At 41.0% G+C, this 20,410-nt stretch overlaps 1 protein-coding gene across 3 annotated transcripts in view; it reads left to right on the forward strand.

Annotated features, from left to right (window-relative positions):
• Window positions 1-524: 524 nt before the first annotated feature.
• METTL14 (methyltransferase 14, N6-adenosine-methyltransferase non-catalytic subunit) overlaps window positions 525-20,410 on the forward strand; it is a 35,983-nt gene continuing 16,097 nt past the window's right edge. The window contains exons 1-5 of one of the 3 annotated variants that reach the window (XM_042842373.2): window positions 525-678; window positions 1,735-1,823; window positions 2,917-3,004; window positions 12,658-12,849; window positions 13,535-13,622. In XM_042842373.2, the coding sequence (XP_042698307.1) occupies window positions 607-678; window positions 1,735-1,823; window positions 2,917-3,004; window positions 12,658-12,849; window positions 13,535-13,622 (529 nt within the window). In that variant the 5' untranslated portion in view covers window positions 525-606. Of the gene's footprint in view, window positions 679-874; window positions 1,015-1,734; window positions 1,824-2,916; window positions 3,005-12,657; window positions 12,850-13,534; window positions 13,623-20,410 lie in introns of those variants that run through there. The other 2 variants (XM_005290309.4, XM_042842374.2) reach the window with 2 other exon arrangements.

Below are 20,410 nucleotides of genomic sequence, written 5' to 3' on the forward strand. Positions count from 1 at the left end.
ATTCAGCAGGAGGTCCTTCTCGCCGAGCAAGAGTGAGGGACCGTCCACTGAATTGCCGTTGAACAGCTGGATGTGCCGCCCCTCTCCAAAGTGGCCACCCCAAGCACCTGCTTGGTAAGCTGGTGCCTGGAGCCGGCCGTGCTAGCACATGTGGTACAAAGTCGGGCACGGTACAAATCGGACAAACAGCGCATTTCGGTTGGCTCTTATTGAAGTACCGCCTACGCTGCACGCACATGGCTCTGGGCTGGGAGGTGTCACCAGAGGGATAGGTGAGTGACGCTGAGGTAGCGACAGACCGTGGTGGTGGCTGGTATGAGGCCATGTCATCCTGGGGCACTTGGCCCCTCCATCCCTGGTGCCCGTTTACTAACAGACACATAACACAGCCTAGCCACAACCACCACAGCTGCCCAGGCGAAGAGCGGGCATCCCAGTGTTCTTGCCCTGAGCAAAGATGGCCGCCGGGGTGGGGCAGAGAGCAACTGCCTGCGTCACGTGGTTAGCGCGCTTGGGACTCGGCCTGGCGGAGTCTCCGGAGAAGTTAGGGCAGGAAGCGGAAGTGACGTTTTAAAGACGCGCCCGCGGCGAGCCCGCCTCGGTTGCATGGCGATGAACAGCCGGCTGCAGGAGATCAGGGAGCGACAGAAACTGCGCCGGCAGCTCCTGGCCCAGCAGGTAGCGGATTAGGCATGAGGGAATGTGGGGGCCGGGCCGGAGCACTACCGGCGAGCAGCTCCCGTCGGGAGTCACCTCTGGGGGCCGGGGGGAGGGGTGTGCTCTGACCCCGCCCACACAGCTGCGGCAGGCGCCCTAGGCCTAGCGATGGCAGGTGCGGGTTTGCCCAGTGCGCCTCCCTGTGACGTCATTACCCCGCGGCCCCTGGTTAGGTCCCGAGTGTGGTGGTGGTGGCGGCGGCGGGGTGGGATGCACCCGGCTGCGGGCGGGGGGAATGCAGCGTGCCCCGGGCCGTGCCGTGCCCCCAAGCCCCGTCCCGACTCTGCTGCGCTGCTGGTTTGTGCTGACCGTAGCTCCGGGAGCCAGTGTCTGAGTAACTGTTGCATTGCGAGGGGCAGGGCCGGCTCTAGGATTTTTGCCGCCCAAAGCAAACACAATTTTGGCCGACCCCCCCCTTCTTTAATTACCCCACCCCCGGCCCCGCCTCAACTCCACCCCTTCCCCAAATCCCCAGCCCTGCCTCCTCCCACCCAGGTTCTCAAGCCTAGGAAGGAAGGAGGGAAGGAGGGAGGGGGAGAAGCGGCGCCTGCGCAGCGGCCACTCGGAGTCTCTCCCCCCCCCCAGGTTTGAGAGTCTGGGAGGGAGGGGGAGACCCCGAGCTGCCGCGGCGCGCGAATCAGCTGATTCGCGCGCCGCTGCTCCCCCTCCCTCCCAGGTTTGAGAGCCTGGGAGGGAGGGCGAGTAGTGGCGCGCGAATCAGCTGTTTCGCGCGCCGTGGCAGCAGCAGTGGAGGTGAGCTAGGGCGGCCGGGGCACATTTTTAGGGGCGGCATTCTGGTGCCGGCCATGCCGCCCCTAAAAATGTGCTGCCCCAAGCACCAGCTTGTTTTGCTGGTGCCTAGAGCCGGCCCTGGCGAGGGGTCAGAGATCGGAGCCTCCCAGGTGCAGAAACTAGCTGGCTTAGCTTGGGTTTGAGGTTGTTGTGGCAGTTATTTTTTGCTTGGCTGTACTTTTTGCCTGAATATGTATGTGTGTATGTGTATTGCCTTTCCTTCAGTTGGGAGCTGAAAGTGCGGATAGTATTGGTGCCGTATTGAACAGCAAAGATGATCAGAGGGAAATCGCTGAAACGAGAGAAAACTGCAGGTCTGTATTGAAGCAGTTTTCTGTTAGAAGTCAGTTTTTGCTCAAAAAACCACAACACAAAACTATAGTTTTTGAAAGAAGGGGAGAAGAGAGCAGGATCAGTTTCATAAGACAAGCATTTTCCCCCCCATCCAGGTTAACAAAAGTAAAGAAATTTTAGTCCGCATCAGAAAATAAGAATTAAGAAAAAATTCACAATCACAGGCTTCTGGTTATAAATCTCACTGTCTTACTGAGATTCTTTGTCTGTTCTAAAAATAGCCTTGCTATAGTAGTGTTCATACTTTTCCTACGTTTACAGAATTCCATTCTTCCCACTTGTGATTGCAAAGGGAAACCTTAAAACAGCTCTTAATTCAATAGGAGAGATGCCTTTGTTAGATCTGTTTAAGTAGCACTTGGTAAAACGGTGGATGTTGAACTGAAGTGGTTGTTAGCCAGTCCCGGAGGACCATAAAAACAAAAGGTAAAACTGTAGAACACACATCAAAACAGAAATAGTAAAAGAAATACCCTAGCCAACCAAGTTGTAACAATGTTGGAGCCAAATCATACTTACCATAATCACAGAAGAAATCCTTTTGACGTGATTGACTGCTTGTTTGAGTAAGGAAAGCAGGATTTAGCCCCCATCTTCAAACTAATCCTTGGAGACAAAAACTAATTTCAATTACCCCAGATTTACACTGATGAAATTCTGACTTCAGTAGGAATGATTACTGGATTTACACTGCTTCAAGTGACCTAATAATCTGACCATTAGGGTCCGGCCAGTTTGAACACTGCAAAGTAAATGTGTTGTTTTACGGTTCTAACAATATAAACAATTAAGAAAATAAGATAGAACTCTTTAAAAGACCACAGGACCCTCTGTTGCTCTTTAAAAGAGTTCTTTTGTCAGAAAGCTGCCACAGTATGGCATTATGAGAGAAGCGGTCCCAAGCCATTTTAGGCTCTAGATTAAAACCAGGCTCTTAAAATTCAATTCAGAAACCAATATGCACCCTTTGCAGATCCCAGATTGTGAAATATGTTCTAATGTAGTGAAGAAGAGAAATTGCTTTAAATCTATGACTTTCCTATATGTTTTTAGGGCTTCTTATGATACTTTAGCACCAAATGCAAAACGGAAATATCCAGATGAGGGAGAGGCTGATGAAGAAGAAATTGAAGAATATAAGGTAAAAAGACAGTCCAAGAAACAGAAATTTTTTTAAAGTGGTGAACTTTCTGTGCTGAATGATAAAATATTAGTTTGTGGGAAACTTATTTCAGGAAGTCAGTCACTAAAACGGTTAGATTACACTCGTCTACAATTTTTGAGAAGTCGTGTGCTTCAGAGAGAAAATGTGCTATTTATTATGTATTTTGATGTGCTGAATTCAAATATGACAATTAAAACAACTGGCTACTGTTTCTAAGATATTTAAGTTTTTACATTTTATGTCTATGTATATTGTGTAGATAGTAGAGTTTTAATCATAAATTGTAAACCTAGGTCTTTTCATGTGTTTATGGTTGCTTTACATGATAATATGTCACCTGTCCTGTTTATGTAACACTTTAAAAATCAGCAAAAGGGTTATATAAATAAAATTTATTATGAAACAAAAGGCAAAAAACTATTCTGTACATAGTTTAGTCCTATTCAGTGTCTACTCGGCGCTTCTTGGCTTGTCTCTTGTATTCATTAAATGGAGCATCTCTTGTCACTGTCTAGCAATAATCTGCAAGCATTGATGGGCTCCATTTGCCCTGATAGCGTTTCTCCATTGTTGCAATGTCCTGGTGAAATTGCTCGCCGTGCTTGTCGCTCACTGCTCTGCAGTTCGGTGGAAAAAAATCTAGATGAGAGTGCAAAAAATGTATCTTTAGTGACATGTTGCAACCAAGGCTTTTGTAGGCCTTGAGGAGGTTTTCCACCAACAACCTGTAGTTGTCTGCCTTGTTGTTTCCAAGAAAATTTATTGCCACTAACTGGAAGGCTTTCCATGCCGTCTTTTCCTTGCCACGCAGTGCATGGTCAAATGCATCATCTCGAAGAAGTTCACGAATCTGAGGACCAACAAAGACACCTTCCTTTATCTTAGCTTCACTTAACCTTGGAAATTTTCCACGGAGGTACTTGAAAGCTGCTTGTGTTTTGTCAATGGCCTTGACAAAGTTCTTCATCAGACCCAGCTTGATGTGTAAGGGTGGTAACAAAATCTTCCTTGATTCAACAAGTGGTGGATGCTGAACACTTTTCCTCCCAGGCTCCTATGACTGTCGGAGTGGCCAATCTTTCTTGATGTAGTGGAAATCTCTTGAACGACTATCCCATTCGCAGAGAAAACAGCAGTACTTTGTGTATCCAGTCTGCAGACCAAGCAAGAGAGCAACAACCTTCAAATCGCCACAAAGCTGCCACTGATGTTGGTCATAGTTTATGCACCTCAAAAGTTGTTTCATGTCATAGATTTCCTTCATATGGACTGTAATTGATGGCAAAACATTGCCATTATGCAGTAAAACAGCTTTAAGACTCGTCTTCGATGAATCAATGAACAGTCTCCACTCATCTGGATCGTGAACGATGTTGAGGGCTGCCATCACACCACCGATGTTGTTGCAGGCTACAAGATCACCTTCCATGAAGAAGAATGGGACAAGATCCTTTTGACGGTTACGGAACATGGAAACCCTAACACCACCTGCCAGTAGATTCCACTGCTGTAGTCTGGAACCCAACAGCTCTGCCTTACTCTTGGGTAGTTTCAAATCCCTGACAAGGTCATTCAGTTCACCTTGTGTTATGAGGTGTGGTTCAGAGGAGGAGGATGGGAGAAAATGTGGGTCCTGTGATGGTTCAGGACCAGAAGTTTCATCCTCTTCCTCGTCTGACTCAAGTGAGAATGAGTCTGGTGCATCAGGAACCGGCAGTCCTCCTCCGTGGAGTACTGGGCGTATAGCTGATGGAATGTTTGGATAATGCACAGTCCACTTTTTCTTCTTTGACACACCTTTCCCAACTGGAGGCACCATGCAGAAGTAACAACTGCTGGTACGATCTGTTGGCTCTCTTCAAATCATTGGCACCGCAAAAGGCATAGATTTCCTTTTCCTGTTCAACCACTGGCGAAGATTTGTTGCACAAGTGTTGCAGCATATGTGTGGGGCCCACCTCTTGTCCTGATCTCCAATTTTGCAGCCAAAATAAAGGTGATAGGCTTTCTTAACCATAGAGGTTATACAGCGTTTTTGTGATGCAAAAGTCACTTCACCACAAACATAGCAGAAGTTATCTGCACTGTTCACACAAGTACGAGGCATCTCTGCTCACTTTGGCTAAACAGAAATGTGTCCTTTTGCAAAATCAAACATTGACAAATAAGAGAGCACGACACTGTATGATTTCTAGAGCTGATATAGGGCAATTTGTTCAGCAGAGCGATGTAAGCTTCGTTATGATTGCATCATCCATGACTTCTAGGAATAACATGATGCAATTCATATCATGTATGATGCAATACCAGCTTCAGATTGCATCATTCATTGTTTTGCCTAAAAAGCAAGTACTGTCCAAACCCAGTCATAGATTTATTCATAGATCCAGTCAAATATGTATTTTAGTCATTTCTGGTTTAAATTGAGATCCCTTCCCTTTATAACTCACTTATCCTCCGCCATTCCCAAGTCAAGGGTCGTATATACTGACCCAGTAGCATATCTTGAAAACTAGAGCAAATCAACAATTTTAAGCATCATTTTTGTTCTCAGTGACTCAGAATTAGTAAAGCTTGACTACATTTATTTCAGAAACATTTTGGCTGTAGAGCAGTGTTATATTTCATGCTGTTACCAGATTTGCCCGTTACTTGGTGGTATGCTCATTTATTAGGGTTACTCTTCCCCGGGTGTGTGTGTGTCTATATCTATCCATGTACTGCTTGTGTCACTTGTGTTTTCATATGGAGCCCTACTGCTCCCTTTGCAAGTCCCCTCCCTATGGACCTATCCTGCAGGACCTAGGTTTCCCAGGGCTGGATTCCTCCAGCCCCAGAATCAGATGCACGCACACACTGAGTCCATCAGTACTGTCAAGCTGACCCCTTATATGCCCCATGACTCAGTGGGCTGGGTCAAGTACGATTTCCAAGCTGCCACCCTTATATGCTATAGGTACTGTACCAGAATAGAGTAAGCCTGAGCCGGCTGGGTTAAACAGCACTTCCAGGTTGCCACCCTTATATGCCCCTGGACTCAGTAGTCTGGGTCAAGCAGCACTTGCAAGCTGCCACCCTCATATGTCATAGGTTCAGCACGTCCCTATCCCCACTTTCATGTTACAATTGTTCTGGTAGTAACCTACTTGATGAGCAAACCCCACAGTATGTTTGGGCGCTGTAGGGATCTTTAGCTTAGGTAAGAGGAACGTTGCTGCAGAGTAAATGAGGAAGCCAAAAACACAAAAGAGTAAAGTTCAGAGAGAGAGGGAGAGAAGCAACCAGCTTAACCATAAAAGTTATTTATTGAATAATTCACCTCTACCTCGATATAACGCGGCCTGATATAACACAAATTCAGATATAACGCGGTAGAGGGGGCGGGGGGGAGCAGTGCACTCCGGTGGATCAAAGCAAATTCAATATAACCCGGTTTCACCAATAACGCGGTAAGATTTTTTGGCTCCCAAGGACAGCGTTATATCGAGATAGAGGTGTAATAATAACCACACATGGAGAGCCTAAACAAATGTAACAGTTACATTATTATATACCTGAGGTAGAAAAGAAAACAGAGAGAGAGCTGGGGTCTCACCACTCTATGAAGCTTGAACTGGTTGGGATTCCCAGGTGATGGTGGTAGCTCAGGGTCCTGAGTGCTGGAGACAGGCAGAGCTCAATCAGTCAGGAGAAGCTGAAGTCCCAGTGGAACTGATGCAGAGTTTGGATCTAGGCATCAGAACACTTACTTGAGCGTGGGTAGGGTTTTTTGTAGGGAAACAACAATGGTTCAAGGGAGAACACTGGATTTGTTTATGGGTAAACTGATAACTCAAGGGTTTTCTTTAGGCTAGATAATAGGAACTGATCATTCCTGGCTTTGGGTGGTGTTCCGTCAAGGGAGCTCACAATGCAATTAAGCAGCTACAGTATTTTGGATATCCATCAAGGATTCATTTCTAAAATTGGTCTGATAACTGCTGAGCTGGGTGTGTGCAGGCATAAATTCATTAACATCTGGAGCAGAGATCCCCAATGATACAGTGCTTCCCTGCTTTTCTGGTCCCAGAATTCAGTGTGGTTCTTGCCTTGAAATCTGTTCTCCATTCTGTATGCTAATGGAGATGCCTCCCTGTCCCATTTTTGATGCGGATGAGGCTAGGGGAGTTGCCTTAATCCTGTCACCCTTGTCAGGAGGGGTTTATGTCTTCCACCGCCTTTTCATTGCTTTCTGTAAGTCTTCTGATCGGTTTTGGTTCAAGCAGAGGCTGGAGGGTGGTGTGGGGGTGGGGGCCTTCATGAGGCTGGATACTGCACCCTGGTTCCCCAAGAACACAGAGCTGACTGGTATCAATGCTATTGATATGCCTCATGTAGGGGTGTTTAACATATATATTTAATGATTAGGTGTCTTCCATGGGTCTTTGAGCTAGCAAGGAAGCTTAGGTGATGATGAGAACCCCTTCGATGCAGTTGTACATGGTTCTAGTCTCGGTATATGGTAACATCTGAAACTTAATTATTTTTCTCATGGAAGTCGTTAGAATATGGGCACGATTACAGTGAGAATATGGGTGGTGTTGGAAGAGACAAGTTTGAATAGAGGTGGAAGGGCAGAGTTACAGAGGGCCTTGACAGCACAGACAAATATGCAGGGTGGATTTGTTTTAAATTGCTAGTTGGAAGACTCGATTTAATCATGGTTTTCTATATAAAAATGCATTGTTGTTGGTTGTTATAACCTTAATAATACATATTCTTCATAACTCAGAGATAGATGTAAGTTTCATTTTTAGAAGGTACATACTATACATTTTTAAAGTGATTTATTTTGAAAACTTTTCAGATTAGTTTTACAGCTATATCAGAAAATGAATGATTGTTTGGTTATTTCATTTACCAAAGGTAATTGAAGCAGATATTTCTGAAGTCATTGGGAGGTGAACTATCTCCAATTCAACAGGTTAATCATTAATATTTGGAGGATTTTCTTGCCATGCTGTATTAGGAGGAGAACATCACCAGACAGACATTTAAATTGTTTACTTAACGTTGTTGTTTTAGTTAAATAATTCTGGATTTTTTTCTTCAGCAGCAAACGTATATTATTTTAACAAAACAAGCATGTGTCCCTCGCTTCTCACATTTATCTCTAGACTTCTTCTTGTCCAGATCTATTCCGCCCCCAACTGTCTGAAACTTTATGCTTTTAGAGAGAGGTAAGGGATTGACTCTGTGTACACAGAAATGCAGAGGGACAGTAGAGTTGAGGTCTGTTATTTCTCACCTCAATATATTTATTTATTTAAAAACATTTTTTCTGTTAACAAGCACGTTACCTCTGGAGACACAAATCCACAGTTTGAGAACTGCAAAACTAAGCATCTCTGATGGTATCTTCTAGACTGAGCACTGAGTCCCATTGGGTAGATAGAAAGATTAACCTAAATAATCTATAGAGAAGCCTGTGGAACCCCATAAGATTGGGTCCCTAATTCATGAACTATTGGAACTCGTTTACAAAACTTTTACATAAGAACATAAGAATGGCCATACTGGGTCAGACCAAAGGTACATCCAGCGCAGTATCCTGTCTACTGACAGTGACCAATGCCAGGTGTCCCAGAGGGAGTGAAACTAACAGGTAATTATCAACTGATCTCTCTCCTGCCATCCATCTCTACCCTCTGACAAACAGGCTAGGGACACCATTCCTTACCTATCCTGGCTAATAGCCATGAATGGACTTAATCTCCATGAATTTATCTAGTTCTTTTTTAAACCCTTTTATAGTCCTAGCCTTCACAACCTCCTCAGGCAAGGAGTTCCACAGGTTGACTGTGCGCTGTGTGAAGAAGAACTTCCTTTTATTTGTTTTAAACCTGCTGCCCATTAATTTAATTTGGTGGTCCCTAGTTCTTATATTATGGGAACAAGTAAATGTCTTTTCCTTATTCACTTTCTCACTTTCTCCACACAACTCATGAGTTTATAAACCTCTGTCATATCCCCCCTTAGTCTCCTCTCTTCTTTTCTTAAACATTACATGACTATATTGTCTCATACTATAGAATTAAAATTTATAATCCCTATTCCATGATGAGGTATCTTTGAGCTATAATGTATCTTAATTAAAACTATCTTTAGATATGCTTTTTCCTCAAAAAGCATTTTATCAAAAAAATCTGATTTAAATAAAAAATATTTGATTTTTTTTTAAATAATTGATTTTTATCCATCCTGTGAGTATGGTGGTAAAGGGTGAGCAAACCAGTAGACAGATTCAAAGAAAGGTGTGATGTAGTCAGAGGAATTGGCCAGGAACATGTTACTAGTAAGTTGTATGAAATGAAATTGTGTGATCTATGTGTTGAGAGGCCAAAGAGAAAGAGGTTGCAGTTACCAAAATGGGAAATGAGTTGCTGGCCAAGAACAAATATTTTGTAGTACAAGCAAAATAGATTGGATTTTAAAAGTGTCAGGATTAGTTTGGGGTGAGGTAAGAGAGTTGAAGATGAGCCATACCGTATGGGCTGAATGAGAGGAAGGATGAATGTTTGTGTGTTCAGCAATTGCAAAAGAGAGAGTTTGTTGGGAGGAGAGATCAGGAGTGTCTTTTGCCTATGTTTTGTTTAAGGCAGTGGTTCCCAAACTTGGTTCGCGGCTTGTTCAGGGTAAGCCCCTCGCGGGGACCGGCCCACGCCGCTTCCCGCTGCTCCCATTGGCTGGGAACGGCGAACTGGGGCCACTTGTTTAAGGTGATAACAAGACATTAGGAGAAGTCAGGGATGATTATATTTTTACAAAGGAAATGGTGGTTAAAAGTTGTCTTCCATGCTCCCCCTTATTCTTGGGACACCTACCCCAAACGTATGTGGCAGCCTACTTCCTTTATTTCATTTAAGTGCTTCCTAAAAATTCACGTCTGACACATCAGATAAATGATAGATAGAGAAGGTTAAGCCAAAAAATGACTATCAAGATATGTGCATCTTACTGATTAGCTGTGATCTTATTCTTGTCACCATTGTCCTTCTCCCTTTTCCTTATTTTTCGATGACCCTCACTGCATTATGTCAAATAAATATATGTTGTTTGATTTGTGAGATGCTTAGTGTACTTTTGGGTGCACAAAAATAATAAATAATATTGGAATTGGGAGAGGCACTCAAACAATTGCTTAATGTTCATCTATGTATGTACAGTAAGCTAACTATATGTCCTGAAGAAAATACTTTAAATATGCCAAGGGCTCACCTTAGTTTACTTTATTTTATTTTTGCTTTCTTTGCTCCGTTCAGTGAATGTATCATTGGAATAAAACAAACTGACAAATCTATATAGACATTATCAATTATTTATTGTATGTTCTGTTAAACTGAATTGATTTCTCTCTAAAATATATACGTGACCAAATCACATAAAATTCATACACTGAGATTATTATCAGTACCATCTGAAAAAATACATAAAAACATACCCTTAATCAGCCTGTTGCTTTTAAAATGGGTGACCAATCTGTAACAGTATTGCTGCATTTAGAAAATAGCTAAGTACTCGAATAAAGCCTAATCCTTGGGACCTGTATAATGTTTAATTATTAACATGAGAATCTTGAAATTACCAATAGAACCACTATAATGGAGCAATGTACTGTCTTGTATAGATGCTGCAATTTTTCTAATGGGCAGGGAGATATTTATCGAATAAAACTTTGGCCTTTGTTTTTGCTTAATATTTTTCATTGTTAGCTTGAGCACGTTAAATTTACTAATTTAGTCTAGTCTTACAAGCTCATTGGTCTAAGCCTGAATCCCTATTAAATGTAAAAGTTAAAGTACTCCTTTTAAAAAAATGTCCGTGCACTAGACTGAATATTCCCCTTGGGGATGACTCTAATAAACCTGTTATAGATTGATTTGCCATAGTACTGATTCAAGTTTTCCTGATTATCTCTCACTGCAGTCTGGACCTGCAATACTCCGGGAGCTATAGTGATCATAGATGGCTAATAATGCCTAATTATGTTGTGGTTTTGTTATACAGACAAAAATCTGCCAAGTGAATAATAGAGACTAAAAAGCTTATTGTGTTATCTAAAACAAGGTTGAGCCTAGCTTTTCAGAAATGAGAAGTAGTGCACTAAATCATTGCCCCACACAGACACTTGGGAATTTCTGATACTGAAATCACGTTGCTTAAGATAGAAGAGCCTTAGCTAGTAATGTAGATAATTCACTAATGTCTAGTTGCCATATTAACATTACTGAAGTAAAAGTAAATAAAGAGCAACTTCTACTTTTTGAATACAAAGTCAGGTTTTTTTTGTGTTTCAGGAGTTGTCGTTTCAGAAATCCTGTCTGTAGCAATGATATTTTTTCTCCTCTGTGCCATTTTAAAAAAATTAACTGCTAGGCTTAAGGAATAGAGAGGTATTTTTATATTGGCATTTCTCAAATTGTGTTCTGTGAACTGCTGATAGATCACACGATGCTACTTCTACTTGCTACTAGCTGCTGTAGCCTATTTTACTATTTGTATTGTTATAGAAGCCAATCAGTTTGGGGGTCCCATTGCCTCGGCAAACCATATGAACAAAAAAATTAAACATTCCTTGCTCCCAAGGGGAGCTTGCAGTCTAAGGCCTAGACCCCACAATCAACTTTAGGTGAGCAGACCACCATTGACATGGGGCTTAAATAACTACAGAAAATCAAGAGATTGGGGGCAGGGGAAGAGGGGCATAACTTCTGGGGGGAAATTGGTGAGGGATACCCAGGTTCAAAGATTTAACAACTGTCCCAGTGAATTTCTGTAATAGGCCCATTTTTGTTTTTAAGACCAAAAAATTAACCATTTTCCCTTATTGTATGTTTTCAATTATTATATGAAACTAAAGAGAGGGTTGACTGTCCTGTATTTTCTCCCAGTGTAGTTACTCTGAAGATGCACGATAAACCCATTTGGTTTAAACAGGGCAGGTGACAGGAGCTTGTGTTCACAAGTAATATGCTGAGAGTGATACACTGAGCAGAACCGACTTCTGCTCTGGACACTGTTGTACTTTAGATTGTGAATGTACTGGATTGGCATCCTTCTAGTTTTGTAGTCTTGGGTGGGATCATGCATACGTGATGATTACCTTTACAGGGAAAGGAAATTTCTTGCAGTTCTTTAAAGGTGGCATTCTCTCTTGATCCACAGTTAGCCAGTCACCCTTTTTGTAAAAGCTTTGAGTTGTTTGTTGGTTAGGCATTTTTTAAAGATATGTGTTGGCTTGTATGATGGACTGTGGTGACTTGTTAATGCATGGGCAGTAACTCACAAGAGGGAGTCTGAATTACTGAAGCTTTCCAGTTTCCCCTGCACAAAAAATTACTTTAGTGTGTATAGATAAAAAGGGAGTGTAAACTCTTCAGGACAGTGCATGTATGATTTTGTGCTGTGTAAAGCACCACACATATTTATGGTGCTTTATAAATGCTGCTTATCTTGTTACTTATTTTCAAGGTCTTGTTGGTAACCCAAGCTACTTAGTAATGAGAGAAAGAGTGCCCTTTTTGGCAACATGTCAGTTAAATTTCTTTTCCGAAACTGGCATTGGAAACATTCATGATCTACTGTTGCAGGAGGCTTATATTCATAGACAGCCCACTTCTTCCTTCATTAAGAAGCGGAGTCATAATGAAGAGAGAAACAGCATGTGCCTACATGCATATAAAATCTGCTTTATTCCAAAGGATGAAGTAGAGCTGCATCAAGATGAAGAGAACCTGCCCTATGAAGAAGAGATTTACAAAGATTCCAGTACCTTTCTGAAGGTAAGCTACCTTTGCACCTTGCAATCATTGCTCTCCCATCATGTGGTTGCATTAAGCTGTCTCGACAACTGAAGAGGTTTGAAATATTTTATGGGATGAACTTATGCCTCTGATTACGAGGTTAATGAAGGGTCTTTATGGATGACATGAAATTAACACTTGGCCTTTAAATTATTCATGAATCACTTGGCCAATATCTGACTCAAGAGTGCAGGTTATCAGCCTGTTCTATTTTTCTCCTGTTTCAGGCTTGCAGCAAGCCATAGTACAGTGAACGTGTGCCAGTGGCTAAAACTTATAGTAATACATAACTTGTGTATTGTGGAATCTTTACAGTGTAGAACAGGGGTTCTCAAACTGGGGGTTGCGAGGTTCTTACATGGGGAGTCGTGAGCTATCAGCCTCCACTCCAAACCCCACTTTGCATCTAGCATTTATAATGGTGGTGTTAAATATATAGAAACGTGTTTTTAATTTATAAGGGGGGTCGCACTCAGAGGCTTGCTATGTGAAAGGGGTCACCAGTACAAAAGTTTGAGAACCACTGGTATAGAATGATATGTTGAGGAAGAGGCAGAACAGTATTTTGTAAGCTAGAAACTTTTCGCCGTGTGGTATGTAAAATCAGTTGGAAATGTGCATGGCCTGAATTATCTCTCTCCCTTTTTGTTCCTTTTTTCTATAGGGAACCCAGAGCTTAAATCCTCACAATGATTATTGTCAACACTTTGTGGATACAGGACACAGGCCGCAGAACTTTATCAGAGATGTGGGTATGTCAGAATAGCCCAAACAATCAACTAAGAAAGTTTCTTGCTGTTTGCTGTAATATAGCTTCACCTCTTCCTCCCGACCCCTTTCCTCCCCCCCCAAAATGTAATTGCTTGTATTTGGGCATGCTCTCTTTTTTGGTATTGAAAATAAGAAAGGGAATGGAAGAGAGTCTTTCTGTTCTTCCATTTATAAAATTACCCAGGACTGTTTCTGTCATATCAGTTATATAGAGGTAGGAAGATGCTATTGCCAACTTTATTTTAAACCATTTAGTTTTAAAAGCTTTTTAACTGGTGAATTTCATGTTCTAGTGTGGTGTAGTGCAGTGGCTTTTAACCAGGGGTCTGAGAGTCGTTTCAGGGGGGCTGCGGGGCCCCAGGGCTGAAACCTGGAGCTCCACATCCTGGAGCCCATGCGGGGCTGAAGCCAGGAGCCACGGGACTGAATCCTAAAGCCTAGGTGCCCCCCCCCCATGGGGCTGAGTCCCCCCCTTTGAGGTATAATTTTTGGTTGCCCCCCAACCCGGACAGGCTGGGTGGCCTGCTGAGGAGAGTCGGGGTGAAGGTGGTGTTGCCTCAGTGGACTCCACTGTGCGGAGCTGGCCTGAGCCCCGCTTGCCCTTGCTCCCCCGAACCCCAATGGAAGTCAAACTACACCTATGCCTGAGGGCCTCTCTGCCCCCCAAACTGGGCCCTGGAGTTTTATAGCATGCTGGGGGGAGGTGCGGGGGGGTGGGGGAGAGATCTTACAAAAAAAAGGGTTGAGAATCCCTGGTCTAGTGGACTGATCAACTGTCCCTAGGTCCCACGGACAGTTTTTTAATCTTGGTTTAGTGATTGGTTTCACTGTGCTGCCCCAGAGAACTCCTTTGACATCTGTGCATTCCATATAAAATGGGAATAATACTTTGAAAAGTAAGTACATTCTGAGAATTCATTAGTAGGCCAAATTCATTTCTAGTTTAGAAGAGCATAACTATTTAAGTCAGTGTAGTTTCACATGTTCAGGCCAATGCTGAATTTACTCTACTGTTTGAAAAGTGCTATGTAAGTGCTAACTGGCTCTGTGTTTTGAGTTTGTAAAATTAAAATAACATCCTTTGGTCCTGTTCTCCAACATGGATGTCTCATGGCAACTTAGTTTAAAAAAAAAAAAATCTCTGAAATGTATTATCTCACCTTGAACCAATTATAAGACTGTAAGATTTTCAGTGAAGGGATCGTGTGTTTGTACAGCTCTTAGCACATCTTAATCATGACATCTGGGTGCCACCTCAGTATAAATCTACTATCATAGTCTTCTGAACACTTCAAAAAATCTTTTGGCATAAGGTATTGAAATAAAAGGTTTTAGATAATTAACTGCTTTCCAGGATAAACAGTATATTCATCTTGACAGCTCTGATTAGTGCTCTAAGAAAATCTGCATATTCTGAGTCAGGTATATCTATATTCAGCATGAAATGTTCATATGCTTGAAAGACTTATTTCACGGTTTTACCAATTAGAGAGAATAATGAATAATCTGTATGTCTGAAGATAACTGAATGATAGCATGCCTCTTTGATATTTGCTCTGACTTATTGTATAGCCATAAAAGGAATACAGAATAAATGGAATTGACATTGTTATTCTGGTGAGGTGTCATATGCCAGTGGCTCTCAACCTTTCCAGATTATTGAACCCCTTTCAGGAGTCTTTGTCTTGCGTCCCCCCCAAGTTTCACCTCACTTCAAAACTACTGGCTTACAAAATCAGACATAAAAATCCAAAAGTGTCACAGCACACTATTACTGAAAGATTGCTTACTTTCTCATTTTTACCATATAATTATAAAATACATTGATTGGAATATAATTGTACTTATATTTCAGTGTATAGCATATCAAGCAGTATAAACAAGTCATTGTATGAAATTTGAGTTTGGACTGACTTGGCTAGTGCTTTTTATGTAGCCTCTTGTAAAACTAGGCAAATATCTAGATAAGCTGATGTACCCCCTGGAACACCTCTGCATAACGCTAGTTGAGAACCATTGTCATATGCAGTCGGGTTCTTCTGTAGCAAAGAAACCTGTTTGAGGATCAGGTGAAAGGAGTCTATGGACAACTATTTCTCCAGATCCTCATACTTTGCAAACATAAGACTGGTAACCTCCTTTTTCTCTCTTGTTATAGGCACCAAACTGCCACTTTGCGGCTTTTAAAACTTTTAATATCAATATTTAATTTAATAAATGTAGAACTTTTAAATAACAAATTGGTAACTACTTAGGGTCCTGGGCACCATCCCAGTTTGTCCCGAGGCGGCAGCTCTTTAGGCATCAGAACAATATTTATGCTTTTGCACCTACTTTGTAGTTTAGCTCTGTTTATATCCGTATACTCTGGGAAATCTCTTTGATACTTGGGACCACATCACAGTTGGAATATCTGACTGCCTCACAATCTTTAGTACAGGGTGGATTGATTTCAAATCAAAGTGATTTAAATCACCAAATGAAAAGTCTTGCTTTACTTCATTGATTTTAATCAACTTTTCCACTTGCACTTTGGTTATTTTCTAAAGAAAATCCAATCTCATTGGTTGCTATAACCATTAAAACATTTTGATTTACAGCTAAATAGAGCCTTTACTCAAGATTTGATCAATCTTTTTGCTACCTAGGAGGGTACACTATGACCATGAACATTTATTTAAGCAATTATATAGCTTAATATTTTCAGATTCTTATTACTGGTACATTTTTAGTGTGTTAGAAAATCATGAATGATATATTGGTCATTGGTAATTAACTTTTTGCTCATGATTTGTGTCAAGCTTCATTAGAATGGTAACTGGAATTTAATTAAACACACAAAGCAGCATATAAAATTTATTTTATATTAACAAAACAACCTTTAATATTTTGGATATATACACTTCTCTTATTAAAACATGTTTCATATTTACAACTAAATGATTTAATAAAGGCACAGAGGGATTAACTGTAGTCTGTGAATTAAACTGATTATTTAGATCAACCTGGAAAATTTTTCAAATATGCCTAAGTGAAAGATCCACCTTGCTTAAGTCTCTTGAAAATGAGTCAACCGCCCCTTAAATTACTTAGGCTGTCCTTCAAACTTTTAAATCTAGTAGATCTCCACCACTCCCTCTTTGTTTTTATTCATAGACTGGAAGAGATAGACAAGTTTTCCTGCTTTTCAATTCCCAGTTGATTTCTCAACTTTGAATGAAGAAAATATTATTTCTGTGCCTGCAGAAGAGGTCACTGCAGTCAAAAGCTGGTTTAGCACTTACTTCAACAAACTCTGTTTCCGGGTGCTTAGCTAGGGACATCCACCAGTTCAGTACTGTGACTTTCTTTAAAACACCATCAGAAAATTGTACTGCTTGAATGGTTCACCTCTAGCCCTGAAATGTATTATGGTTGGCATGGTTGATGGTAATGCCCATGTCGTAGCAGCTGCATCTTCAGCAGCTAGGCATCTATCCTCATACTTTGGGTTGAGAATATTGGCAAGAAAATGAGGTGGAGTGAGTGCTTGATCCATCCCCTTTTTTTACTGCCTGCAGGTTGTTTTTTGGGTGTCTTTCTTCATTGACTCTGGAAGTTCTTTCTAAATTTCAACAGCATCAGCAATACAGAAGCAATCTTTCTGCAGTTTGTACAAGCTTTCAGTATTTTCAGCATATCTTCCACATTTCTCTTTAGTCTGATGTTGACTATTTTGACTGTGATAGTTCCATCTGTTTTGTCACGACTTTCTTCACAAATTGTCATCAGAATAGGCCTGTTCTTAATAAATAGCTCAAACCAGTCAACCACTGAATATCATTGTACATCTTGGGGAACAGTTAGTTTGGATCCTCCTGCTCTCATATGTGAAATTGAAGCAAAGTGGTTGTTAGGGAAGAATTTGCAATTTCAGCAACACTTTCCTTTATTCCTAGAATTGTACTTAAGTCTTTGGCTAAAAGATGCACCAAATGAGCACCAAGCCCATATGGTATAAGTTTCAGGTTCCCTTCATTATCTTCTCGATTTCTTCTTGACTTGCTACATTTGCAGCATTGTGATAAAGCTATGTACTTGACACTTGCATTTTTGTTCATAGTGTGTTGTAGCTTTTACTGCTACTTCTTTTATGTATTCCGCTGTATGGGTATTTCCTGATGTATTAGTTGTTTTTGTAAGATAGACAACCCCATCATCTGTTGTCTCACACACACATACTACTGGATCATTTTGTACGTTGGTTCACCCATCAAGACTCAGATTAATGAATTTCCTGTCAATGTTTTTCCTCAACACTGTTCAGTTTCCTTCTCATACACCGTATGCAGAAACCTTACAGCAATATCTACTTTGTGGAATAGAGTGTAGCCTGATTGTAATGATTGAACCATGTCAATTAAATGTTTGTTCTGAACAAGATGAAAGGGAAAATTCGATGCATAAATTAACCAAGCAATCTTTTCATCTATGGAGACTTGCTGGAATCTGCCAGTCCTGATTATGAACTCATCCATGATTTTACTGGATGATGAAGAAAGTCTTTTTTGATAAAGGTATGGTACTGCCTGACGTATGTTCAGTTGCAGCCTTGCTGGTGGTACCAGCCGGATGGCTCTGCAGTTAATGGTATTGGAGATGATGGACATTCATAAGCCCTATGTCTAAGCTGGACCCTGAAACAAAATGGTAAAATAAAGTCCCTCACTCAGAGTTTTACTCAGTGCATTGCTTTAAAAGAAATTGTAAATGGAAGATCCTTCCTACTGCAGCTGTTTGTATTAGCGTTTAAATGATCTGATTTGTTTAAATAGTTTTATAGGGAAAATAATTAACAAATTATAAGGATTATATAAATCTACTTAAACCCTTATCTCTAGGAATGTACCAAACAGCTTTAAAAAAACATATTTTTTTTAATTTTAAAATTCATAAGTGCCTTATAAAATTTTAATTTAAAACAGGAAATCTTCATCTAGGATGTTTGATTATACTGACCAATAAAAAAAATTGTTTGAGAAGTCCAACAGTAACATTAATTGATAAATACTTCCACAATAAACTAGCATGCCAGTTATATGTTGAACATTTTGAAATTCATAAATAAGAATTCTACTCTAAACATCAATTTATGACAGTCTAAATTATTTACTCATATTGTGAGACATGGTAGGCTCTCCATAAGAATGGTGCAAAAATAAATTTACTAACCAGTTGATCCAGATTGTTCAGACATGTCCACATCATCATCTTCAAAGGCATTGCCTTCTGAGGACGATTTTTCATAACATTTTATTCTGACAATCAGGCATTGCATCTCTTTGTTCCACTGTTTGCATTTGGCACGTGTTCCTTTTTTTACCCAGAGGTACAGGGAATTTCTTGAAAATATTCTCAAATATGACCTGCAGCCATGGCAGTTCTTTTTCCTACAGTTTCCAGGTGCTGAAATCAACATGAGACTACACTCTCCGAAGGAATATTGTCCCTTTTTTCCCCATAGTGTTCTGCTTTGACCCCTGTGTTGCTCTTTTCTGGTTGCACACTCTTCTCCTTCTCCCGTGGTACTTAACTACCCTCCCCTCTTCTCCCCCCATCCCCAGAGAAATAAAAGAACCAACAACAACCCAGAACTTCAGCTCCTGTAACCATCATGCCTTTTGCATTGCAGTATTTTATTTGTTTAGCAACAGTGAAGGAGTTAGTTGAGAAATTAATGGAATTCTATTTATTTGTATCTTTGTCTGTGTACACATGCAAGGAGACAGAACAAGGCTATTTACTGGAAGTGCCCAGAACCATCCAGAAGCAAGATCTGGTAGTTAATGGGCAGATCAATGTTTTTTCATGAACCGGAGAGTAAGTTTCTATGATGGGTGGAGTCATAAATATTCATAATTTAAGAACTGAACCAGTCAGAGCTCGGGTCGGGAGAAGCTATAAAATAGGACAATGAGACAACACAGATGGGTTCAGTGGATACATGATAGTGTCTCCAGGAGTCAGTGGCTGGGTCTGAATGCCTGTGATAACTTTGCCAGTCTCTTGCAGTCAGTAGTATAGCCCCTGTTTCCCCCACAGGATAAAGCCCTTACTTAATACAATACATGACCTATTGGGTCATAGTTATAAAGCTTGACAAAGGTTAGATGTTTTCCCTGTGGTTCTTTATATATAAAAGTGGCCTTTGACTCAAAGCTTTTGATAGAGGCTCATGGATTCATCATATTTGTTTTTTATTTTAATGTTTTAAGAGACTATAATTTGATTTGTATTAAATTCAGATTTCACTTTAAACAGATTTATTTTGAAAAAGGATTATATTTTGAACCTGGTTCTCTCAGTTCCTTGGCTACTGCCCTAACCATTGGACAATCCTTCTAATCAACTCTAGGCAGGTATTCATAGTGCTAGCTGGGAATTGAGTGCCCAGAGGATATGCACGCAACAGCATGAGAGGCAATACACTCTGCCTGCGGAGCTGGGAGGAAGGAGGACTGGCTAAACTGATTACACGGACATGATTGTGGTGTCCTGTTGTTTCTGAAACAAATATGTTAAGCCAGTTACAAGAAGACAGTTGTGTGCCATACGAGGCAGCTGATAGGTATGATGCACTGTTAGCTGATCATAGTTACTAACTGAATATTAAACATATATGTAGACCCACACTGTATTTTTAGATGCAACCCTGACAGTAACTTCTTGATATATCTCTGTTGAAAGTTACAGGGTGCCTCAGCAGCACCGGTTCATTTCCATTGATTCC

This window comes from Chrysemys picta, chromosome 5 (assembly GCF_011386835.1).
Source record: "Chrysemys picta bellii isolate R12L10 chromosome 5, ASM1138683v2, whole genome shotgun sequence".
NCBI classification, from domain to species: Eukaryota; Metazoa; Chordata; order Testudines; family Emydidae; genus Chrysemys; species Chrysemys picta.